At 36.5% G+C, this 25,558-nt stretch overlaps 2 protein-coding genes across 4 annotated transcripts; one reads left to right on the top strand and one right to left on the bottom strand.

Annotated features, from left to right (window-relative positions):
* Positions 1-5,308: 5,308 nt before the first annotated feature.
* Positions 5,309-7,473, bottom strand: LOC121246455 (thylakoid lumenal 15 kDa protein 1, chloroplastic). 2 transcript variants are annotated; one of them, XM_041144627.1, is made up of 7 exons: positions 7,313-7,473; positions 6,980-7,213; positions 6,788-6,860; positions 6,426-6,487; positions 5,811-5,892; positions 5,635-5,695; positions 5,309-5,557 (listed from the first exon to the last, which is right to left on the bottom strand). In XM_041144627.1, the coding sequence occupies exons 1-7, from the start codon at positions 7,406-7,408 to the stop codon at positions 5,506-5,508; spliced, it is 660 nt and encodes a 219-aa protein (XP_041000561.1). In that variant the 5' UTR covers positions 7,409-7,473; the 3' UTR covers positions 5,309-5,505. The 2 variants fall into 2 exon arrangements, with proteins under 2 accessions (XP_041000561.1, XP_041000563.1); XM_041144629.1 differs by having other exon boundaries at positions 6,980-7,207; positions 7,313-7,472.
* Positions 7,474-10,637: 3,164 nt separating this feature from the next.
* LOC121246430 (AT-hook motif nuclear-localized protein 15-like) lies at positions 10,638-12,661 on the top strand. 2 transcript variants are annotated; one of them, XM_041144592.1, is made up of 3 exons: positions 10,638-10,793; positions 10,906-10,982; positions 11,066-12,661. In XM_041144592.1, exon 3 carries the CDS (start codon positions 11,465-11,467, stop codon positions 12,446-12,448), a length of 984 nt encoding a protein of 327 aa, XP_041000526.1. In that variant the 5' UTR covers positions 10,638-10,793; positions 10,906-10,982; positions 11,066-11,464; the 3' UTR covers positions 12,449-12,661. The 2 variants fall into 2 exon arrangements, with proteins under 2 accessions (XP_041000526.1, XP_041000525.1); XM_041144591.1 differs by having other exon boundaries at positions 10,906-10,987.
* The last annotated feature ends 12,897 nt before the right edge of the window (positions 12,662-25,558 follow it).

The raw sequence follows: 25,558 nt of genomic DNA, 5'->3' as shown, positions 1-25,558 counted from the left end.
GTCCCCTAGCCTCACGCACACATGATGCACGCAATAATGAAAATAAATAAATAAGTAAGTTGAAATGAAACAACAATAACGACGAGTACCACATGTGCATGAAGAAGAAGGTTATTATTAAACAGATTCCTTATCTAATGAATGCATATATATCACAGAAAGCTACTTTGTCATAACTTCACGAGATCGCCATTTTTAAAGGTGAGAAAGAGGACCTACGTACCCTTGAAAATTAATTATATATATGTTTGGAAAAGACGAGCAGAGCTTTATTTGAGGATTGATACATTAGCTTTTGTCTACCTTAATATAATATTATAACGATGATAATTCATGATTCAGATGATTGTCTCGACATTTCCTCAATTAGTGCAACTACTGGTATTGCAAATATTCTAAATAATTATGTTCCTTAAATAAAAAAAATGAAGAAACATTCTACGGTAATGAATAAGCTAATTAAACTTGATTTGTTCATTGCAAGACTTTTTGTTCCTTTTGCAGTGTAGTAAACGTGCATGTTCAGAATCTCTTTAACAATCTGATCATTTTCCTTCCACGTGATCGATATCACATCACGTAAACGAGTCAAAGATGGCATTGTAATAGGCAAGGAATTGCACATGATCCCTTAATTTGGATCACTAATAATCAATTATCTTTATATTATTTGTCTCGAATATATCTGAATTTACTAATTTCTAATGTCTCTTTATTTGGTGGGAACAAAAAGAAAGAATTATTTAGAGATCACGGAGATCGAGTATGCATATATACACGTTTACACGACTAATTGATCAAGAACTAAATAATTGAACGACTTTTGTTGACATGCCTAGTGTATAATTTGTGATATTGTGTCGCAATATTAATTCTACAGAAACAAACGAACTTTCGTGATCAATTTATTGCAATTAAAAGATTATTCTAACTAATTTTAGTTGTAAATAGTCATTTCATTGGAATTAACTGGTCGTAAATAAACAATTTTCTTGTAGTAAGAAATTATAACTAATTAAACAAGCCAATTAAGAATATATATATATGCAATGAATTAATTAGTAACGGGGCAATCAATGCAACTCGGAATGAATGAAAATAAATAATTCTCACGATTTATGGGCCGTACGTACGTCTTAGTTGTATATCAAAATCGTTTTTATCAACCACTTTCGATGAAGATAATGTATTAGGGAGGATCATGCATGTATAGATCAGCACGGGAAGGGAAGTCCCTCATCATGAAGCTCACGATGGCTTTACAATCCACGTACGTGGCACTACGTACTCTTGATATCACAAAAGTTCAACCTACATATATATCCGGCCTCTCATTTTTTCTTCAGTCCTTTCAAAAAATATTCTTTAATTTGGGGAAGAGGGAAACGCTAGCTAGCTAGGGCGAGGTTGCATGCATAATTCCAAAAAACTTAAACAATCAGGATAGAGTATTATAATTTAATTATCAAAATGATTGACCACGGAAGGCTATCTATATATATATATATATATATATATATATATATATATACACATATATTAGCTAGCTAGCCTCAGTAGTACTTCATTAAATATACTTCTAAATTTGTCTGCTACGGATCATAGACTCTATCCACAATGTCTTCTTTAATTATCAACTTGTGCAAGGAGGAAAGTTGGAAAGAAAACTCGAATCCTACTCAATGTTCATGACTTTAGTACAAAACAACAAAGAGCAGCTAGCAGCTTGTGGCTTTAAAAAAAAATGTATTTTTCATGTTAATTATGAGTCTATAATTGGGGTAAGGAACAATTAATTTATTAGACCTTTTGCCGACCGATCGACGAACTTAGTGATCAGATTAGACATACAGTTGGTATGAAATGACACTTAATGATACTCATGAAACTGTAAAAATATATCAGCTGATAATTAAATATTGGTTATAACTATATATATACATGAATTAAGCTCATCCGCCCAGGAAAAAAAAAAAAAAACTATAATATTTAAACTCATTCTTACCGTACAATTATAAAGAGAAAAAAATATAAAATCATGTTGCGTATGCTGAGGGTTCTCTATGTGAAAATACTGATAAATTAGGTTCCCTGCTTGGATTGTTCTTCTTTTTATATATATATATATATATATATATATATATATATATAGCCGTTCCTAGTCGAATTCCTATATATATAAATATATGCAAGCGCAGATCATGCGACAACCTTCACTGATCAATTACCATGCAGGAAGCAAGCCATCCTGACATATATATAATGTCATGCATACTTCACTTTTAATTGGGGCGATAATGGCTTCTGTTTTAGTGAGCTTAGACACGAAACTAAACAAAATTGTATGATCCTTTAATTTCAGGTTTTGAAAGTACTCAGTGTATTTCATGCAAAGTTTGTAGCCATGTCCTATCCTCAGCTCCCTCGACGTTGTAATACAACCTGTATATAGATGGTTTCGATAGAATCTGGTATATATATATATATATATATATATATGATTATATGGATTTTCCAACAAGTCTCTCTTCCCCTCTAAGAATATATATATATAATATGATACAATTAAGAAAATAAGAACTATCTATGGGTTATTAATTGGACATCACAATTTGGATATTTGTAGTATGAGAGTTGCAGTCTATCATAACTCATGAAGATCTTGGATTTCGAGAAATAGTTTACTCTTGCGGAATCAAGACTTTTTGTCCCGACCATTGTAGCAATCTTTCTATACTGTCTTAATTTAATTTTGAAATAAACTTTTAACAGTTATATCCTCCAAATAAATTGACGTTTTGCTAATGGTCAATGAAAACATCATACGAGGAAAGTAATATAAAGGCAATTCTTATGCATATGTTTTGTTATTTAGGGGAAAAAAATCAATTAGCTAATTAATTAGTCGATTCGCTCAGGCCGCAAGCGGACTACGTCAAGAAAACGGGCTTATTTCGGTCGGTTAGTTGGCCCAAACGATAATGGGTCCCGATCAGCCTCGATAATGACGCAGACAACAAACAAATTGAATAGGAGTCGACTCAGACCAGTTACGCCTAAAAGAAAAAAAAAATATATACTTCACACATCACATTTTACAATATATTTTATAATATATATTTTAAAATGATGATATTTTTATAAAATAATATTATTTTATTAAATATTTTATTAAATTATTATTTATTTTAAAATATAATTGTGTAATGTACCGTAAAAAATGTTGTGTTTTTATCATTTTTCAAAGATAAATGGATCCTAAATACTCCCAATCCACTTTTGAATAATGACTGGACATGCCAACTTCTCACCCCCCCCCCCCCCCCCCCCCTCAACAAACACAATTTGTGCTCTTTTGTTCATCTCTCTCTATTAAAGGAAGTAGATTAGAGCGTGGCAGTGTTTAGTGGCTTCTAAAATATTTGAAAATCAGATATTTACACCAAATTTTTAAACTTAATTAAAGTAATATTATTCATCATCTCTTTTATCACCATTTTTTCATTATCTCATATCATGATTGAAAATTATTTATTATATTTTATTTATAAATTTATCATTTAATATCACATCAAAAAATGTTGAGAGAAGGTAATAATAAAAGGATGATAAATATATTTTTTTATTTTTTTTTTGTAAAAATTGTTTGCTTTTCTATTTTTTCAATTATAAATATTAAAAACTTGTACAAAAGTATAGAAGGAATCCCAGAATCAAATTTTTTGTGAACTCCGTCTGTCCGTCGAGACGTATTGGAGTTGAACTGAACTGCCTCAATTTGCAAGAATGAAATCCGCACAACCGCAGAGCAACGTGCCAGCTTTCTGGAATGACCCCAACCTGGTGGATTGATCTAATGCACATATCCAAAAAAAAAACCGCTTCATTCATTGTATCTGATTCCAGAGCCTACCTTCGCCACAATATGTTTGCTATAGTGTCCGTCCGGCCCAACAATTGCTGCTATCTCTGTAGTATTTGATCATGCAGAACACGAAGAGGTTTACCAAACTTGTATAGATGGATTCTTAGCAGTTGCAAAGATTTATGCATGACATCATCTAGAAGAAGTACTGGATGATCTAGTCGTGTCCCTCTGTAAGTTCACCATTCTCTTGAATCCTTCATCTGTTGAGGAACCTGTGTTGGCCTTCGGCAATGACATGGAAGCAAGAATGAGAAGGGTCTGTTTGTGCAATTGATCTCATGGCAGGTTCTGTGAATTGTTTAGCAAGGTGGGCGAGTCAGGCCAAGGAAGCAATGGGGGAGGAGGAAGCTTTGAAAATGTCTCAGAATATTGGAGAGATGTGGTTGAGGCTTTTACAGGGATGAAGGAAAGTTTGTCTGGACCAGAGAGAAGAAGTTAGAAATCATGCTATTTATCATTGCAAAAATGCTTGACAGAAGTGGATGAGATCCACCTTTCGCGTGGTTTGTGGTTCCAATGTTTTGATATGATGATCTTCACGTTGCTTGAAATTGCACAGGGGCACTCTCAAAAGGACTATCGAAACATGGAAGGCACCCTCACCCTTGCCATGAAACTCTTTTCAAAAGTGTTTTTACAGTTAATGATATCTCACAGCTGACTACATTATGAAAACTATGGTTGGGTGTTCTCAGCCGAATGGAAAAATATTCGAAGGTTAAACTTAGAGGGAAGAGATGCGAGAAGCTTCAGGAGCTAGTTCCCGAGCTCCTAAAGAACACTTGTTCTGAAATCAAGAGGCGTGCTTGTGCAGGGGAGCGCATTACGGCATTAAGTGGAGATTGCTTGTGGGAGCCAACTTGGCTACATGTAAATAACATCTCTCTATCGTTGCAATCTGAGGTGTTCCCCGATCAAGATTCCAAGGCAGCATGGCATGAGCGGGTCAAACAGGAGGGAGGCCCTGTTTCACCAAATGAAAATTGCCTGTAATTTTTGTATCAGCTTGGCTAATGACTAAAAATTTCTGCTTCTCACTTCTATGTAGTATTTACCCGTCATTATATCGAAGTGTTCTTCGGCTTGAAACTTTTCTTAAAGTACCTGGACTTCTGCCGTTGCTTTAAATAACAACTGTAGCTAAAAAGATAAAAAAAAAAAAAAAAAAAGAGATTTAAGTTTCTTAGAAGGAAATTATAATACCAGGACTGCCGATCGATTTTCATCGCTGTTTCTTCCGGTTTGGGTCCAAGCAAATATATAAATCATAATGCACAATGTTACCCCCTGCCCTCTGCTTTTACTCCCTTCCTCCATCTTTCCTCTCTCCCACAATTACGTGAAAAAAAAAATCACGATCCAATTTTATACTCCAAATAATACCCTCAACCATATGATATTAAATTCAATCGTTAGATAGTGCTACTGTTAGTAATATGATACAATCGTTACAATAAATCAGCCTCAAATTCAACCCCACGAAAACTGCAGCTGTTAGCCAGCCTCTTACAGAAGCAGGAAATCCGATCCCCCTGTTTAAACGTGATGGTTTACCGGGGGCAATGAAATATTATTAATTAATTGCATAGCAGTGTATCACGCGTTGCGTTTCCGGTTGTTGGATTCACCCTGATAACAAAAATGCGGTTAATAATGAATAACGCCAATAATTGAGAAGGCAAATGTAAAGGAAACTATATATTTACCCGTCTGCAACTTTGCATAGGTATTCTCGTTGATCTTCTCTCAATGGAACATCCGTGAAATCTGAGCAAACTCGGGAAAAATCAGTCAAAAACGATTCATTCATTCCCTCTCAAATGAATTGGCCAAATCTGACATCAACTCTAAGATAACAATGTTAAGCAGAGTTTCTACATACCAGCCCCTGTTATTTTTGATCCCTTGAAAGATGTATTTCCCGTAGCCAGAGCACCTTCCAAGTTAGCATTGCTCAGGTTGGCCTGAAGAAAGTGGTTCTCACAAACACAACATACTCGAAGGGAGAACGGACACAAACATAGCAACTAGTAGGGCTGGGCTCCGACTCCAACGGAGTCGGAGTGCTCGTTTCCGACCTCCGACTCCAACAAGAGTCGGAGCCAAATTGGAGCTCCGACCTCCTATAGGAGCTGTCGGAGCTCGACGTGACGCTCGAGCGGAACTCTTTCAGAGAGGTTCGCTCGACTTCCGCTCGACATGTCGATCGAGCCAATGTTCAATACAACGTGTGCTCAACTTGCGCTCGACACTTCGCTCGAGCGCAAGTGTACAGTAAAAAAAAATTTGGAGTCGGAATCGGAGCTTCTTGGAGCTCCGACTCCGACTCCGACTCCGAATAGATATTCGGAGATACTCCGAATTCCGATGACTCCGACGAAGTCGGAGTCGGGGCGGAAGTCGGACGGAGTCAGAATTTTCAGAATTTTGCACACCCCTAGCAACTAGTATTTCCTAGAGAAATTGAACCAGACGCCAAAATCTCGAATCAAGATACCTTAGTCACATTTGCCAAGGAAAAATCTACACCTCTGAGATCAGCGTCCGAAAGATCAGCCCCTTTGTAGAGATAAAAAAGACACTAAATAATTATTATAAATCCACATAATAGAATAATTTGACTGTCATAGTAAGACTGTATCATCATCAATTAATTCAATTTGATTGTGATTATACTTTGAACTTATGGCTTAGTAATCGAATACTACAACTCTTCCAAGTTGTCTCACCCTGCCTACATTATCACACAGTACTTAAAGTTATATTGGAGCATGCATCCTAACAAATTTTCCGAAGAATATCTGCGAATCTAAGATACTCGAAGACAATAGTGTAAGAACACAACGAAGAATTAAATACCTGTTAAATCGGCATCGAAGAAGCTCGCACCAAGTAACTTTGATCCTCTAAAATTTGCTTGCCTCAGTATAGACTGAAAAAAAAAAAACACAAACAAATGAATAAATATGCAAAACAAATCGCACATTATATAGACAAAACGGATTACGACAAACATATTCATGTGCGGCCGGAAAATAAAAAAATAGAGACCGTCTTGAAGTCCTGGCTGATCAAAGTCTTGCCGCTGAAGTCCTTGCCAGTCAGATCTTGTCCCCTCGTCACCTCTTGACCGTATGGACCTCCTCCCTTGAATGCGAGTGCGGGATCGGCAAAGAAGAGAGAAGCAGAGAGGAGAGCCAGCAAGCCTGCCTTGGACGCCGATTCGCCCAACGACAACAGAATCAGATTCCGAGGAACTGTCCGTGGCTTCTTCGGCGCCTGTTTCTATAAAAAAAATGAACGAGAATTAGCCAAGGCGCGGCGACAGTCGAGCAGTAGAGGGACATGTTGCGAGGAGGAAAACAGATGTGTAATTCAATCTACCTGGAGCGTAGGACAGAGGGAGAGAGAGCAAGAATAACGGGGGTGTGGATTTGAGACGCGAGGGCTACAGGCGAAGGAGACGTTGAGAAGCGCCATTGGGAGCGAAAAGCGACCTTGGGATCTTGCCTTTTTTAATCTGAGACTCGGAGAGTGGATAATGAGGAAGAATAGTAATAATTTTCCTAAATAAAAATACGAAGTCAGCCTGGGCTTTGAAGCATAGTTTTACGACACATGGTGGAAGTGTTTGATAGTGGTCTGGGGTTTTGAACTTTGGGCCGATTACAAATTACGGGCTGGACCTGGTTTGCCAAGTTGGCCCGTTTGACTCGGGTTGAACAAACTCAGGTCTCATTTGTGTTCGAAACTTACATCAAGTCATCCTACCTCATTTCATCTCATTATTATAATTTTTTTAAATTTTCAAACAAAACATAATAAATAATTTAACTTTTTTCAAATTTTAAAATAATAATAATATTAAAAAATAATATTCTAATAATATTTTATTCAATTCATCTAAAACTATCTCAATTTATATCTAAATACAACCGGGCCAATCAACTGTAAAGGGACTGGTACTGGTCGGTGAGGTTCTGTTCAAAACAGTTATATTGAACTGAGCCTATACAAAGAGCAATCTTTGAATTCAAAACAGTTGAAAAAGGAGGTTTGAATGCAAAAAGCTTTTTAATAGTTATAATTTTTTTTTTAAATTTTAAAATAATAAAAATATTACAAAATAATATTTTAATAATATTTTATTTAACTTTCAATTTTCATCTCAATAATAATAGAGGAATGATAGTAACATCCTTTTCAATTACATCTAACGTTTCCAAAAAAATAATAATACAAGTAAAAAAAAAAATATTGAGAATGACAGGAACCTAGTATTGAATTTGAATTTTCAAACAAAACTGTCCAACCCAAAAAAAAAAAAAAAACATGTATACACATCACGTTTAAACACACGAACATAGATCACATAACAATGATAAACAGGTGAGAAATCCTAAAAGGTGAAAAAAAATCTATTTACAAATCAATGCATTGAATACTTTATTTATAAATTGGTGAGAAAGATACCTCGATCTAGATTTTTTATTTATTTATTATTTTTATAAATAATATCAAAACTTCCTTAGGTACGAGACTTTTTGTTTGGTGGTGATGCATACTGCATAGACTCGAGGGTGTGTGCAGCTTTGAAGTAAAATCCCATTAAGAAAATAAAAATTTATTATTGTGAAATTACCACTTAATTCTAAAAAGTTTAAATTGATAGAAAAAATTGATTTAATTATTATCTTATATTCTTAATATTTGTTCTTGTGTGTAGGCCAAATTTTTTTCTTAAGAAGTGAATCCAAAACATAAAATATTTAATTAAATAAATAAAAAATAGAATAAGATTTAAATGAGAACTAATAGCATATAAAATTATCACTTATATTGTTAATTTAAAACAAAGCGATCATTTCACCATTTTCAAAAGTCAAAACTTCTATTTTTCTTTCTGGAAATATTCTCAAATTTTTTTTTTCTTTTTCGTTATTTAGTTGTTAAGTTGAGTTAAGATAAATTGAGTTCTTTATGAATAATATTGAGTTAAAATAGTGGATCGAATTTTATAAGACCCACTTAAGATGAGTTTAGATATATTTATAAAAAGTTAAAAAAATTATAGGTCTCGAATGTAAAAGGTATTGAGTTAAAAAAAGTTGTGGATCGCACGTGTAAAAATGTTTTGAGTTAAAATGAATATAGTAATTTAAGAGTTGAATATTTAGATGTTAAATTCAGTTTAAAATTATATTGAACTAAATTGATATCTGTTTAATTGAAATTCTAAACGGGATCAAGTGTGTAACTTGAGAAAGGTTGCGTTTAGATGTTGAACTGAATTGAGTTGAGATGATAAAATATTATTAGAATATTATTTTTAAATATTATTATTATTTTAAGATTTGAAAAAATTGAATGATTTATTATATTTTATGTTAAAATTTAAAAAAATTATAATAATGATTTGAGATGAGTTTATGTACCAAACGAAGCTTAAATTCAAGTCACATAAAAAAGAGAAAAGAAAAACGAAGAAAGAGAACGGTGTTAGTCTTTAAACCGGATAGTGAAAATATCTCACTACATTTCATTTCATTATTATAATTTTTTTTAAAAAAAATTACATAATATATAATAAATAATTTAATTTTTTAAAATTTTTAAATAATAATAATATAAAAAAATAATATTTTAACTCACTGTTAACTTTATATTCTCATCTTATCAAGTGTCGAAATCGGATGCAAGTAAACAGTGCAGTATGGGTTCACCCAGAGGCATCGGTAACATCAATGAAAATTTCAAAAACGTCATTCAGATGACAGAGAGAGGGTGCGTGCAAGTGAAGCAGAAGAGTCCCAGCGGGGAGGGGCTGACCGGGCTGGGCAGGTGCTGGGGGCTCGGTTTTGGGCGGTGATGTTGCAGATCTTGGCATTTGATACCTTGTCGTGACTCCCTGACACTAACGTGTTCCCACTACTCCTTGGCCCATGCGCACGTTACCCAACACCCAAACCAACGCACCACTGCCCTTTCCCTTTCCTATCCGCTGCCAGAAAGTCCACCTGTTAAGAAAGAAATCCTCACAGCTGCTTGTTGTACTTTGATCCCATCTCGGCACTGACCAAATTCTAAACCCTCTAAACTACTCAAAATGGCAATATTATAGTTATTTTTCAAATCACTGTTTGTTGCTCATTAGGTTCCATGAGAATGGGTGTAGGATATTGTATCTCACTCAACTTGGTGCCCGAAACTTTGAACAGAACAATACCGTTTACCAGGCAGACAATAAAACTCAGCCCACTGCAAAACCGCTACCGACAGATACAGTACCACACGAATCCTTGTCGAAAGCCAGGATGGGCTAAGCCCCGTTTTTTGATAGGACAGCCGCTGAGAAAAGCTACTCTCACCGCCGCTGGATCTCTCGCTACATTTTTATTTTTTATTTTTATCTAGTGATTTAGTAAGTATTTGTGAATAATGTCGTGATTTTTTTATTTTCTTAGAAAATATTTAAAAATATTAAAAAAATACAACAATTATACTAACAGTAGTATTATTTTATTATATAATTGTCTACAAATTATTATTTAGTAATAACTTATCATTTTCCTTTTAGATAGAAAAATAATTTTATTTTATCTCATTTTTATAATTTTTTTAAATTTTTATATAAAATATAATAAATAATTTAATTTTTTTAAATTTTAAATTAATAATAATTTAAAAAATAATATTTTATTCAATTTTTATTTAAAATACACAAAAGTAAAACGGACCCTAAATTCTTTGACGTACACCGTGCATCAGAACGCAGCTTAACCGGTGCTTCAGGAAACTGGAGGGGACCCCCGTAAGAGGCCTGAAAATCTCGTAGCTTCGTACTAATCTGCTCTGCAGCATACAGGTAGTACCTCATCTCCTCCTCTTTTATGTTCATAACAGAAAACAATGTTCACTGCCTATTTACGTATCTAGGTTTCATGAAAATGGCTTCCTTTTATCTGTGATTATTGTAGGGCGTGCGAGAAAAGGTTTGTCCTGTATCTGAAGTTGCAAATTATTGGTGCTAGATCTTTGATGTTATTGAGCTCCGGTAAGGTGGGTTATCTATGATTCATCTTTAGTGTTGTTTGCTGGATCTGATTTTTGCAATTAATTTGGAGTGGTACCGTTTAGGGTTTTCATGCAATACAAGGGAAATCCATGCGTGTAGTGTGATTCATGCAAGATGGCTGGCTGGATTTCCGTGAAGAAAAGGGGATGATAAGGTTTTGGATTTTATCTGTTGGATTTGGTCTCCTTATTAACATCTAAAGCTACAAAAACAGCAAACAAACAAAGAAGAAAGAAGACTACTTTATGATCCATACTCTCTGTTCGGTGGGTATCCAAGCTAGCTTTCCGAGTTGGGTGTTTGTCATTGTTAAGTTCAGCAAGGCAAATATACCAGACTCGAGAGGGAAAGAAATGCAACAGAGGTAACAAAGAGGCTATATTTGGTCCTTGGATTTGTCTTTCCGTCTAGCTTTGATTTTCTGAAAGGTGAGAGCTTCTTCTCTCTGCCAAAACCCGAACATGGCGAATCGCTGGTGGGCTGGAAATGTTGCGATGAGAGGGGTGGACCCCATGTCCTCGGCCTTGTCGCTTGACCTGAGAAACCCAGAAGATGACAATGGTGGATTAAACCGGCTCGGACCCAGAAGAGAGCAAGAATTCATGGACGGCAACATCACCAACAACAACAACAACAGCAATGCAAACACTACTCCAACCAAGAGCAGCACCAGCAACACTGCCCCACAGAAGCAAAATATCGAAGAGGAAGATATCCGAGACAATGAGCGCGAGGCCGAGGACCCCAACACGGGAGCTCAAGAAAGCGTTGAGCCAGGTAGTAGTGGCCGCCGTCCCCGAGGTCGACCGCTGGGGTCGAAGAACAAGCCGAAGCCTCCAATAGTCATTGCCAAAGAAAGTCCCAATGCCCTCAGAAGTCATGTGTTGGAAATCAGTAGCGGCAGCGATATTTCCGAGTGCATTGCGTCGTTCGCGAATAGACGGCATCGAGGGGTCTCGGTTCTCAGTGGTAGTGGCATTGTTACCAACGTTACTCTCAGGCAACCTGCTGCACCGGGCGGGGTGATCTCGCTGCATGGAAGATTTGAGATATTGTCCCTATCGGGTGCCTTCTTGCCAGCCCCATCGCCACCTGGGGCTTCTGGGCTAACGTTGTATCTAGCTGGTGGGCAGGGGCAGATTGTTGGTGGGACTGTGGTGGCCGCGCTGGCGGCATCGGGCCCGGTTATGGTTATTGCTGCGACGTTTACGAATGCAACGTTTGAGAGATTGCCACTAGAGGATGAGCTGGCTGCTGGGGATCAGGCAATGCAAGTGCAACAACAATCAGGGGTCAATTCGGGTACTTCCGGAAATTCAGCATGTCAAGGTTTGAGTGAACCGGCAGCAGCTTCAATGCCTATGTACAATCTACCTCCGAATCCACTACCGAATGGTCAGATACCCCAGGATGTTTTTTGGGGTCATCCTCCTACTGCTTTCTGAGTGTGAGAGAGAGAGAGCGGGGGGGGGGGGGGGGGGGGGGGGGGGGGGGGGGGGGGGGGGGGGGGGGGGTGGGGGTGGTGGATTCAATGTTAGTATGGTTTTGCTGACTTTTTTTTTGTGCAAATGAAGATAAGACTTGTTTCTATCTTCTTCTTGTAAATCTCAGTCTCCAGGGCTCCGGGCAAGGAAAATCAATATATGTGTTCCTCGTTAGGTATTTTCTGTATACTAAAACTTTGGATTTCTTGGTTCTCTCTAATCAAGTTTCTTTGGAAGAATGCAATTTTATGATGTAGGTTGAGTGATCAAGAAATGAAGTCGGAGTTGCATGCAAGTTACGAGAAGAAATTTCTTCTGGTAAGCAGTTCCGTAAATGAAATTTATATCTTGGATTTTAAATTTAAAATGGAATCGATTTGATGTTTTTCAAAACGTGATTATATATTGTTTTTCATGGAGCAATGACGATGCCGAAAAGCTACTATGCTATCAAGATAGAACATATAAGGTACTTTGGTTTGAAAAATCCAATGACTGAGCACTTTGTCGAACTTTCACGGAGGAGGGAAGGGAGAGAGGTTCATAATTTCATTCACATTCAAGGGTCCGTTTGACTTCTCAAATAGATGAGGTTCATTAGTAATTCCTAGAATAGTTGCTGTGAGTACAAGTTGTTTGGGACACTTTACACTTGCCATATCTTGGGTTTCATTGTTGAGGTCATGCCTGAACACCACATAAAGCGAATTGACAAATTCTCTTAGAGATCAGCTGTCCTGGTGTGTAGATTTATCAGCGGTCGAATGGTTTCATCTGTGGTTTGATTTATAAGAGTGCTCCATCTTATAGGGCATGGTTCACCTGGTGATGTAAGAGTAGTGTGGGCATGTAGCGATTGTAGGCAAGTTAAGAGGACCGGGAGGTTATCAGCTATAATCTTGTTTGGCTGTACAGATTGAGTTCCTCATGGGCTTTCCCCTTGAGTGGACTCGCTGTGCTCGTTTTACGCGGTTGAGTCTGATATATATGGCCTTATAGCTAGCTTTTGCCTTTTGGTATCATCAAATTTCAAGATACATTAAACGATTTTTACAAATGCATATGGCATTTTAGTTGATTGCGTTAGAAGTGAGTGACCTAGCTAGCTAGTGGTGATGTAAGTTCATTTGTCCGGAAACTTTCCATCGGTCAATTGTTGATAAATTCTTAACAGTAAAGGGGATTTGACCTCATCATGAATGCAATATGCTTGATTTAATTTAATGCGGTTCTTTCTGTTCATGTAGTTTTTAGGGCAGTTTGATGACTTTATCCAGTGTTTACAGCTTCCATAAACTATTGATTTCTTTCAATACAAGACATTGACAAATTTATAAAGATTTTTAAATCTGAAGTGGAAATAAGAACCCAAATACAAGATTTTCAGCAGTTGATATACTTGGTGTGCTGGCATGCAAAACTACGGCTTTTAGGAATTATTGGGATGGATAAATATTGCTGGTAAAAAACTTGAGAGTGCTGGGTGACATAGCAACATATATATATATATATATATATATGTGTGTGCCCTAATATGAGAATTATACTTCTATGGCATCTATCCATATTTGTTTTCGTTTTGGTAATTCGAGTGTGGTATTCATTTATTTGCCTAATATAATATTAAATTAGATATCAAAGAATGTGCAAGGAAAAGGTATAATAAAAGAATGAATATTTTGGACTGTTATACTGCAAAACATGATTATAGCTTCCCGCCATTTTAAATGATTTTGAGCCATGCTCAAGAATAATCTGAGATCATTACATTATCTATCACTCATGTATATGTTGCTAACTATTATATGAATCTCTTAAACTCGTTAACTCAAATCCCCCCATCTACCCTCTTTTGGTAGAAGGTGGTTGAAGTTGGTCAATGAGAAATTTCCAAGGTGGTGGCAGTTGTTGGAATTATACATACTTCTATTAAAAAGTACTGATTATCATTAGTTTCTAGAGAAATTCTTGTGGTGCTATATAGATTTTTTTGAGTGCCCATTCCTATATCCAACAGAACCTTAACATGATATGCATTTTACACACTCGTGTGCGTGTGCACATGTAGAGCTGAGAGAGCGGGGATTGGTATTAGTTCTTCTATGGACAATATCCAGTAATTAATTAAACTAGAGGAAATGTGACATACAATAGAAGAATGTAAATGGATGTGAGAAGAAATGTAGTTGGGTTGAGAGGGATGTAATATCTGATAGTGAGTTGCTTGAGCCAAATGTTATTGAGACTGATTTTTGTAATTGAATGTGTAAATGCATTCTCTCTCTTCTTTTACCTTCGTAAGTGAAGAGAAAGAGAAGGGGGGGGGGGGGGGGGGCATCTTGTGTTCTTCTTACTTTTTTAACCATCCAGCCACAAACCATAAGTTGCATTTGTATGTTAGTTTCGTTTTCCTTTGCTTCCAATGATGTTGTGCACTATCTCCGTACTGCTTCTTGAACCTTTATTAATGTTTTCTGTAATCAGTTCAACGTATTTAAAATTTATTTCTGTTTTCTGTAATAATGTTTGAATGTGAAAAATGTTGGGAAATTTTTGGTCTAGTATGCAGGCACTAACATCCCAACTTTTTATAACATATGTTTTTATGACTGACTGAACTGTAAGATTGGTATGTATCATTATTTTATTATTATTATTATTTGTGTCGGGGAACCTCTTTAAGGCAGGGCTCTTTGAACCCACTCCTGCAAAGTAAACTCTAGTCTCGTGTACTGTACCTTCGAAAGTTTTCCTATACGGAACTAGTCAAATCACTAGCTTTTCACCAGGAATATGACCCCAAAGGATTATTTGCATCCATGAGGTGTTGAATCTTAGATCTTGAAGAGAGTGATATCCCAAGATCAAAGCCTTCATCATTTGGGCCAATCCCTTGGAGTTTGTATCATTATTCTGATACTCTAGTAACTTTTATTTGCATTTTGATGCCCCTTTGAATTGGTTTCTCAGTGATGAAGTTCTAGATGTTGGCTATTAGTACGAGAAGAATAGCAATTGTCAGAAGAACTGATAATTTGATTCCATTAAGACCAAGTTCTTTTATGGGAAAGTTACTAGGATCCTAATAATTTCCAAATGCTTAATGGCTACTGCATTGCTTACAACTAACACCTAGTTTGGGTACTATTCTCAGAATAAATTACTACTATATATTATTTTATTATTACCTTTTACTACTATTTAATATTTTATTATTAGTTTTTTATTACTTTTTCACTACTATTCTGTTCGTAGATCTCTTGCTTTTAGTTTTGCTCTCTAGTTTGCTGCGGCTTTCACACACAATTCATCCCTAGCCCCAACGGTACTGTTCTTGCCCTCCTTTTAACTAGGGGTGGCAATATGTGATACGACTCGTTAACTCAATACGAACACGACCGATAATAGCAAGTTTGGGTTTAGTCTTAATGGGTTCGGGTCAAAACGGATTGACCTATTAAGACACGATTGCTTAACAGGTTGATTGTTAACAGGTCAACCCGTTATAACTTGTTAAGAAAGTTAAAGTTACAATTATACCCTTATACTTAAAAGTAAAATTGTTGGGATTTTAATTTCGATATTTCTATTGTTTGGATTGTAATTTTGGACTTGTAGTTAGTTATATATTTTTTATAGATATTGCGATTTTAACATTTATATAAAATTATGCTAAACTTAATCAGGTCAAACGAATTAATTTCGGATCTGTTCAACCCATTTATATAAACGGATTTGTATCATTATTTTGATACTCTAGTAACTTTTATTTGTATTCTGATGTCCCTTTGAATTGGTTTCTTAGTGATTAAGTTCTAGATGTTGGCTATTAGTACGAGAAGAATAATAGCAATTGTGAGAAGAACTGATGAATTTGATTCCATTAAGACCAAGTTCTTTTACGGGAAAGTCATTAGGATTCTGAATAATTTCCAAATGTTCAATGGCTACTGCATCGCTTACAACTAACCCAGTTTGGATACTATTCTCAGAATTCCTCACTACTATTTATTACTTTATTGTCACTTTTCATATACTTTTCATTATTATTCATTAATTATTCAATACTATTTACAAAATACCTTAGAATACCTCATTAATTTTTATAGAATACCTGAGAATACCTCATAGAATATAATTATTTTTTCATTACCTTTTCACTACTATTTTGTCCTATAATTAGTTTTTCATTACCTTTTCACTACTATTTTGTCCTTAGATCTCTTGCTTTTAGTTTTGCTCTCTAGTTTGCTACAGCTTTCACAAACGATTCATTCCTGGCCCCAGCGGTGTTCTTGCCCTACTTTTAACCCTTCCACCCATCCCAGGTGTCCTGCCTAAAGATTCATTTGCCAATTTTTTTCCTAGTGCTTTGATATGCTTAAACAAGTAATTAAGATGATTTTGTTTTTCGTGGATTACATTATGTGCAGCCAGAAAGCAAAAGTTTAGTTCATTCTCAGTAAGGTTTAGCTCATGTGCATTTAGTAGGTTGAAGCGCAAATATGATCTGCATCATTTGAAGGTTTAGCCTTGCTGGCTTTGTCATTTCCTAATTTTTACTTCTTTTTTTTCTCTCACTTATGACTCCCGAAAGGTGAGAATTCCCATGGTAGGGAGACAAAGGTAGAGACGCTGAAGGTATTCATGAAAGTTTGAAACGCTCTGGTTCTCATTTAAATGATCATCTTATTGCCTTTTCTCTTGGGGTCGAAAAGAAGTCTTATGGTCATTATTTTGTTGGGTTCCGAAAGTCGGCATGTGAGATGTCAGGACATCCCCCTCTAGCCACAAAAACGCAAGCATACAAGAAAAAAAGTAAGGTTTTCCTATTTCTGGGCAATGAAAAAGGATACCAGGCTTTGTTCACTTACAGAACAGTACTATTTTCGAACTTGGAAAGTGCAATTATTGAACATAAAGGGCGGGAGCGGTCATATAAAGTTTGAGCGAAGTAACTGAGCCACCGACAGATCGCGGAAAGTCGAGTGATCAAAGGCTAGGAATCTCTACGATTGTTCTTGCTGTATATGCTAAAACACAACCTTATCTCTTTCCTTTAGGAAATACAATACTTTTATTACCTTGTCGAGGTAATAAAAGTATTGTATTTCCTAAAGGAAAGAGGTAAGTTATTTTTTAGCATATCGTGGATCAATTTCACTCTTTTCCAACTGCAGTTGTCGGTTTTGCCAACTCCAACAATGTTGTTCGTTTGTCCATTGCCATGGACCTAAATACCTAAATAGTTTAAGACTGCGAAACCTTGAAACATAAAACATGCGATTTTACAAATGAACGTGTAATGTGTTTTCGGAATATACAATATTGTATTTGTCTTAATTCGTTCAATTAGACCAGACAATTTGGGTTATGAATTTTAAGATGATCTCAATCTGAGTACTACTTGAGGTAACTGAAGTTGAACCAACATTCTGTGTAATATTGCTGTTTGAGAAGGTCCTACGTACTGGTTTACCTCTTTAAGTTTCATCCACTACAACAGAATGTGTATTTTGTGACAGAGAAAACTGTCACAAAAAAATGGCAAACCGTCACTAAAAATTTTTGGTGACGGTTTGAAACCGTCACCATGACCGTCACCTAAAGTGCGTCACAGAAAACATTTGGTGACGGTTTACTGTACAACCGTCACAAAAAATATTTTTAGTGACGGTTGGAAGTGTTCCGTTCGGTATAACGTTCGAACGTTCATTTTTTGGTGACGGTTATGAACTGTCACAGAAAATAACGTTCGGACGTAAAATCAAACGTTCGGACGTTATACCCGACCGATTGGCGTTCGAATGAGAGAAGTTGACGTTCGTTGGAGATCGTGTTCGAACGTATAAAATGTACGTTCGAATGTTAATGCGTCCGAACGTTAATTACATTAAACGTTCGAATATTTGTTCGAACGAAAACGTTAATGTTCAAACGTAGCGCGTTTAATGTTCAGACGTATACTCGAATGTAAACGAAGGAGCGTCCGAATGCAAGTTTTCTGTTCGAACGTTAGTCGCTTTACCGTTCGAACGGTTTGTTCATTTAAGCGTGAGTACGTTCGAACGTATAGTTTAACGTTCGTACGATTCAATTGTATTTACGTTCGAACGTTTGTTACAGTGTGAACCAACGTTCGAACGATTTTTATTTACATTCGAACGTACAGATCAGAAATACTAATTTCATAAAATTTAAAAACATAATACCAATAGTATCATATTACATACCCAATTAAGAAGTAACAATGTCTTATAAAAGTACAAAATTAGATATTAAAACTAGTCAGAAATATTGATAAAAGTTATTTCTTCTTTTTCCCTCGCCCACGGGGATTTTGTTGCAACGACATAACACGTTCCATTTGCACCATCATCTCCCGTTGCACTTGCTCTTGCACTTCATTGCATATTCTTTCCTCCTGGTCTCTCTGTTGGTCCTGCAAACTCGTCTCTAAATGAGACTGTCGTTCTAAGAGAGACTCTAACTCTTGTTGTCTGGACCTCATATACTCATTCTCACGCCGTGCAGCTTCTAAATCTGCCGTAAGATTATTAATTTGTGAAGCCGATGAGGTTGAGGATGATGAACATTTATGCTTGATAGATCGTCCCAAACCTCTTGCCATACTAGACTGCGGCCCGAGCACTTGCGTGAATATGTCTATGTCACTAGGAGATGATTCCTCAGAAGCGGACTGCATCTCCAACATTTTGCTCTGCAATTTAAAAGGTAATGATTGTAAATAATTAGTAACGTATTAAAAGAAATAGAAATAAGAAATAAACTATTAAAATATTATATATCTATTTATTTAACAAAATTAACACTGCTTACATAATTATCTGCAGCGACAGGATCCATCCACTCACTATGCTCATTAGTGTGAGCAGCAGCATAGACATGAATGAGGAAAAAGTTTTCAGGATCATCACGTTTCTAAAAAAGCGAGAATATTAGCAATTTTAAAAAGATAATATTAGTACTTATCAGAAATAATATCAGGAAAATAAATGAATTCTATAATTTTTTAATTACCATTTTTTCAGCAAGACGATGGAATGACCTTGAACCGGCACGATGGTGGACAGTCATAACGGATCTATTCTGTGCATTTGTAGAACTCAAGTGCTACAAAATATATTAAAAATGTTAATTGTAATATGTATACATATAATATATAAAACGAATATGAATGTAAATAATTAAAAGAGATAAATGTAAAATACCTGATAATCTGGAGATGCGAAAAGATCACAACACTTTCTCCAATCATCTAACTTCATCTGCTGAAAAGGAGACTGCGCAGCCTCTTCCAACGTTTCAAACTTCTTGAAGTGGTCATGACATCGTCCTTTGTGACGTCGGAATAGTGTAGCCATCAACTCATTCACGGTTCTCAAATCCTCGCTACGGCCAAAGTCGAGGTCGAATTCATCCTAATAAGGGAATCAGGAAAAAAATATAATATATTAATCTAGGTTAAAAAAATGTACTGAAAAGTAAACTCACCAGCACACGACTTCGAATGTGCTCCTTAATCTCATTCGGAACATCTCGCCATGAGCGCACATAAAATGGAGCATAAGCTCGAACTAATGTGCCAATATAGGAGGAAAGCGCTGCTGCACTATCATCCACTCCTCCAGTGGAATTATCAGGAATTGTGACCTTCAGTTTACCATGCCTTTTATTTTTTTCAAGAGAGATTCCACGTGTATAGCCACGACCGCGACGTGCAGATGCATCAACTACATGATAATAGATATACTATAATTATAATTATATAGTTATTGAGAAAAAAGTATTAACTATATATATAATTATCAACGACAATATTTCCTTACTGGTAGGTGTCGACTGGCTGTTGTTCTCTTCTGTGTTAGCTTGATCTTCAGGAACGGATTCCTTGAGTGGGAAGTCCTCAATGGGTTCAGGACTTGGACTTGGCGGAGGCACATTTCTTCGTTGTCGTTTTGGCGGCATTCTTGAAAATAATTAATTATATCAAAGAAAATTAATTAGAAGAAATTATGAAAATTCAAGATATTTTATACTCACCTATATGAATAAAATATTTAGTACTTTTATTCTTCAGATGAATTTTCCATGCTTGTTTCAGAATCTCCATCAATAACATCTTCATCATCATCATGCACCTCTTCTTCATCATCTCTATCCACCTCCTGCCCGGATTCTGATTCGTCTTCATCTTCTGACTCGTCTTCTTCTTCTTCCTCCTCACTGACTTGAATTGAATGATCATTTAATACAGACGGGTCGAGATGTACGGGTGGGACATCATCTCTACACAAGGGGAGCAACTCGAGTGCACCGAGGTCAACAAACAAGTTAATACCCTCTCCATCTTCCTGGTATGCCTCAACAATCGGAGTGTCATCTTCATCTCCACTATACTCGTAATCTGCACCCGTTCCTGCTTCATATATATTTCGAGGAACAAATTTTTGTACGACTCGCCAAGTTATCTCCCCACTATCTTCATCAGCACTTTTTATTGGATCAATCAAGTAATAGACTTGGGTAGCTTGACAAGCCAATACGAATGGATCATCTTCGTACCATTTAGATGCAGTATTGACACTCGTAAAGTGATTATCCCTATGTATCGAAACCCGACCACCGCCTAGATCCCACCAATCACATTTAAAGACATATGTTACGGACCCACCTAGATATTTCAATCCGATAATATCACGTATGACACCATAATAGTCAATATCATCTGTTCCATGACTCCCCTCGACCAACACACCACAATTTTGAGTCTTTCTATTACGTTCACGGTCCAAAGTATGGAATCTATAACCTCGGACCGTGCATGCAGTATATCGAAGTGCTCTATTTGAGGGACCACGGGCCAATGCATACAATTCAGAAGAAATTGATCCGGGATCACGAGCACGTTGTTCCAAAATCTATAAATTGAAATAGATTATATTGATTATTTCATTATCCAGAGTTAAAAATTTCACAATATAACATATATATAATTTTAGTTCATACACGTTCTTCAAACCATCCGGGAAATTCTTCCTCGTGTCTTGCCTCTATATTTTCTACGCCTTCCGTCCTAAGTTTGTCCATGTGGTCACTGTTATAACATGTTGCAAAAGAAGTATATTTTGAGCACAATAATTCTAATTAATTTAAAGAAAACTATAATTATTCAAAGAAATGAAATGACATACCTAAGATAATCATCAATCTCTCGGCAGTTATTTAGCACATACCACCGAACTTTACCCAACTCTCCATCAATTAAATCGTAACCTGTTTGTGCACCCAAGGGTCGTACATTCTGGGAAAACACTGATAGCTCACGAGGAGGCGGAGTAGCAAGATCAGCATTTCGCTCTTGACGATTAAATCGTGTCTCAACACCACGAAGATATAGAGAGCAAAATGTTAACCATTCATCGTGTATATAGGCCTCTGCTATTGAACCCTCAGCTTTGGCTTTATTCCCAACAGTGCGCTTCAATCGACCCAAATATCTTTCAACTGGATACATCCAACGGAACTGCACCGGTCCACCCAGAAGTACCTCTCGCGGTAAATGTATTGCTAAATGGACCATGACATCAAAAAATGATGGTGGAAAGATCTGCTCAAATTTACATAGTATAGTAGCAATGTCTTCTTTCAATTTCGACAACACATCTCGATTTACTACTCGAGCGCACAAATCCTTGAAAAACATACATAGTTCAGATATGGCCACACGTACATTAGATGTAAGCTTCCCACGAATTCCCACAGGTAATAACTTCTGCAAAAATACGTGACAATCATGACTTTTCAATCCATTGATTTTCCAATCATCAGGACTCACGCATCTACCAATATTTGAAGCATAACCATCTGGCAACTTCACACCTTGCAACCATTTGCAGAAATCCATCCTCTCCTCCCTCGTCATCGTAAAACATGCATGCGGCATGACCACCCTGTTGCCTTCCACCCGTAAATGCAGATTATGTTTAATTCTCATTCTCTCAAGATCTTTCCTCGTCTTGATCGTGTCTTTCGTCTTTTTGTTAATACTCATCAATGTACCCAGTATATTATCACAAATATTCTTCTCTATATGCATTACATCCAAACTATATCGCAACTTGCATGACGACCAATACGGCAAGTCAAAAAAAATACTACGCTTTGTCCAATTCAATTCTGGTATGGCTCGTTTTCTCTTGTTCTTTCCCCGACCTTTGCCAAAATTGTTCGCTCTAACATGTTCCAGTTGTTCCACTATCTCTTCTCCAGATAACTCTTTTGGTGCAATCCTATCCTCTACTCTCCCATCAAACTTGGCACATTCTCTTCTCCATGCATGATTTGCTGGTAAATAACGTCGATGACCCATGAAACACAACTTCTGAGAAAATTTTAGCTACTCACTAGCAGTTTCTTTATTACACGTCGGACACGCTAACTTCCCTTTCGTACTCCAGCCGGAAAGATTCCCATACGCCGGAAAATCATTTATGGTCCACATTACCGCAGCATGCATCTGAAAAGATGTCGACTTAGATGCATCATAAGTTCTAACCCCTGTTTCCCATAACTCTTTCAGCTCTTCAATCAACGGCTGCATGAATACGTTAATATCATTCCCAGGTGATCTAGGGCCAGGGATGAGTAAAGTTAACAAAAAGTTTGGCGCCTTCATGCACCTCCATGGTGGAAGATTGTACGGAATCAATACCACGGGCCAAGTGCTATAACTTGTACTCATATTCCCAAAAGGGTTGAATCCATCGGTTGTGAGTCCCAGGCGCACGTTCCGAGCTTCTAACCCGAACTCTGGATACTGATTATCGAAAGACTGCCACGCAAGTGAATCAGCTGGATGCCTCATATACCCGTCATTCTTAACTCTTTTCTCCTCGTGCCACCTCATATCATGAGCTGTTTTCTTACACATATATAGTCTTTGCAACCTAGGTTTCAAGGGAAAATACCGCAACACCTTAACCGGAACGTTTTTCTTACCTTTCCACCTCGACTCTCCACATACAGGACATACTTGTTTCTCCTCGTTCTCCTTCCAGAACAATACACAATCATTCTTGCATGCGTGTATGGACTTGTACTCAAATCCTAATCCCTTTCTCAACTGCTTCGCTTCATAAAAGTTCTTAGGCAATGCAGACCCTTCGGGAAGCACCTCGTTAAATAAGTCCAATACCATGTTTATTGCTTTCGTCGACATCCCACACAATGATTTAATGTGAAGCAACCGCACAATAAACGACATTTTGGAATGTTTTGTACAACCTGGGTAAAGCTCGCGCTTTGCATCTTCCCACAGTGAAGGAAAATTTTCACAATCAGTCCCTGATCCACCAGTTGAGGCATTGTCGTTAACCTCATCCATAAACATCCCAGCTCCAATGTCACCCAACATCTCCTCCATCTCATCATGCTCATAATCATCATCCATGTGCCGCAAATAATTGTGATGATCGTGCAATACATCTGCTGACCCTTCATACGGCTCACCATGCAGTACCCATCGCGTATACCCCAGATCCATACCGTTCACAAATATATGACGCTCTACTTCATCCAATCCTATCGCACACAAATTTTTACACCCTCGACATGGACACTTAATGTAACCACGACTATCAGCAGAAGCCCATGCAAAATCAATGAAAGTTCTTACTCCACATGCATAGGGTATGTAATCCTTTCCAAGTCTATCGTCCAGACGCATCCAATTTTTATCCATTTCTAAAAACATCTATATATTAATAACACGTACATTGAAAATTCACATGCATGTCATGCTCCAATTCTCATTACTTTGTTGATAAGGTAGTTGGTCCTATCCCATTCGAGATTATATTCTCCATATTGCACAAATCTCGTCACTCTACTAATTTCTACGTTAGTAGAAATTTCGGCAGCACCTCCCCATAATTCTCCAAGTATACATGTTCAAATATCGGGATTGTCACCCGACGAACAGTATACCCGAAGAACAATGAAGAAGACACCGAAACTTCATATTAAACGTGGAAAGTAGCGAGTAACAAAAATGTGCAATACAGATAATATAATCTCAAACTGTCCACACTGGACAATTCAGGAATCAGTGGACACATAAATGTACACTGATTCCCAAACGGGTCTAAGGGTATTTATGCAATGACACACGCATCTAGCAATATAATCATACAACAATATCTCCATATTTGTTAAACTAAAGAGGGATGGAAGATTATGTGACCCCCTGTTTCGTGTCTTGTACACAACGAGGGAGAATGATCTTGAAGAAATGTTGAAATTTTGGTCTAATTACTTAACCGTCACAAACTGTCCGACCTCGACACTCCTCTCAAGGCCGAAGAGACTATGACAGTCAAGCAATTAGACCGAAATTTAGAGATTATAATTGTTATATATAATTTTAAATGTTATTATATAATTTTAATTATTATCATTCTACAATTATAATCTTAATTCTTATACTTAATTTAGTGAGTTATTTACTTATATAGACAATAAGTATATAATTTTTATATAAGAATCTATTTGATCCTTATTTCCTTTCTCTTTAGTTTATAATAAATAAGTATATTTACATATTCAAACTCTACTTATTTAGTAGTTTCAAAACTTTTTTATTGAAGAGTATTTGAAAGGTTATATTATAATTTTAATTATTATCATTCTTAAAATATAACTTTAATTGTTATACTTACACTATCATTCTTAAATTTCAATGGTATTATAATAATTTTAATTATTATAATTCTTAAAGAGTTACTTTTATTTATTATTACTTAATTTAAAATATTATTATCACAATTTTTCAAATCCATATCACAAAAACACATTGTATAAATATCATAAAATTCAAATAAAGACAAGAAATAAAAATTTTTTCTTACCAAACTCAACTCTCTCTAACTCTCCAACTCAACTCTCTCTCTCTCTGTGTTGCGCGCACGGGAGAAGAAAAAATGTTCAATGGCGCTCCCGTGCGCGCACTGCTTAAGTTCTAAAATTATTTGTTTAAACGTTCGAACGTTT

The sequence above is a fragment of the Juglans microcarpa x Juglans regia genome, chromosome 1S (genome assembly GCF_004785595.1).
Source record: "Juglans microcarpa x Juglans regia isolate MS1-56 chromosome 1S, Jm3101_v1.0, whole genome shotgun sequence".
Lineage (NCBI taxonomy): Eukaryota > Viridiplantae > Streptophyta > Magnoliopsida > Fagales > Juglandaceae > Juglans > Juglans microcarpa x Juglans regia.
The sequence above is the reverse complement of the archived record's forward strand: the minus strand, read 5'-3'. Positions and strand labels throughout refer to the sequence as shown.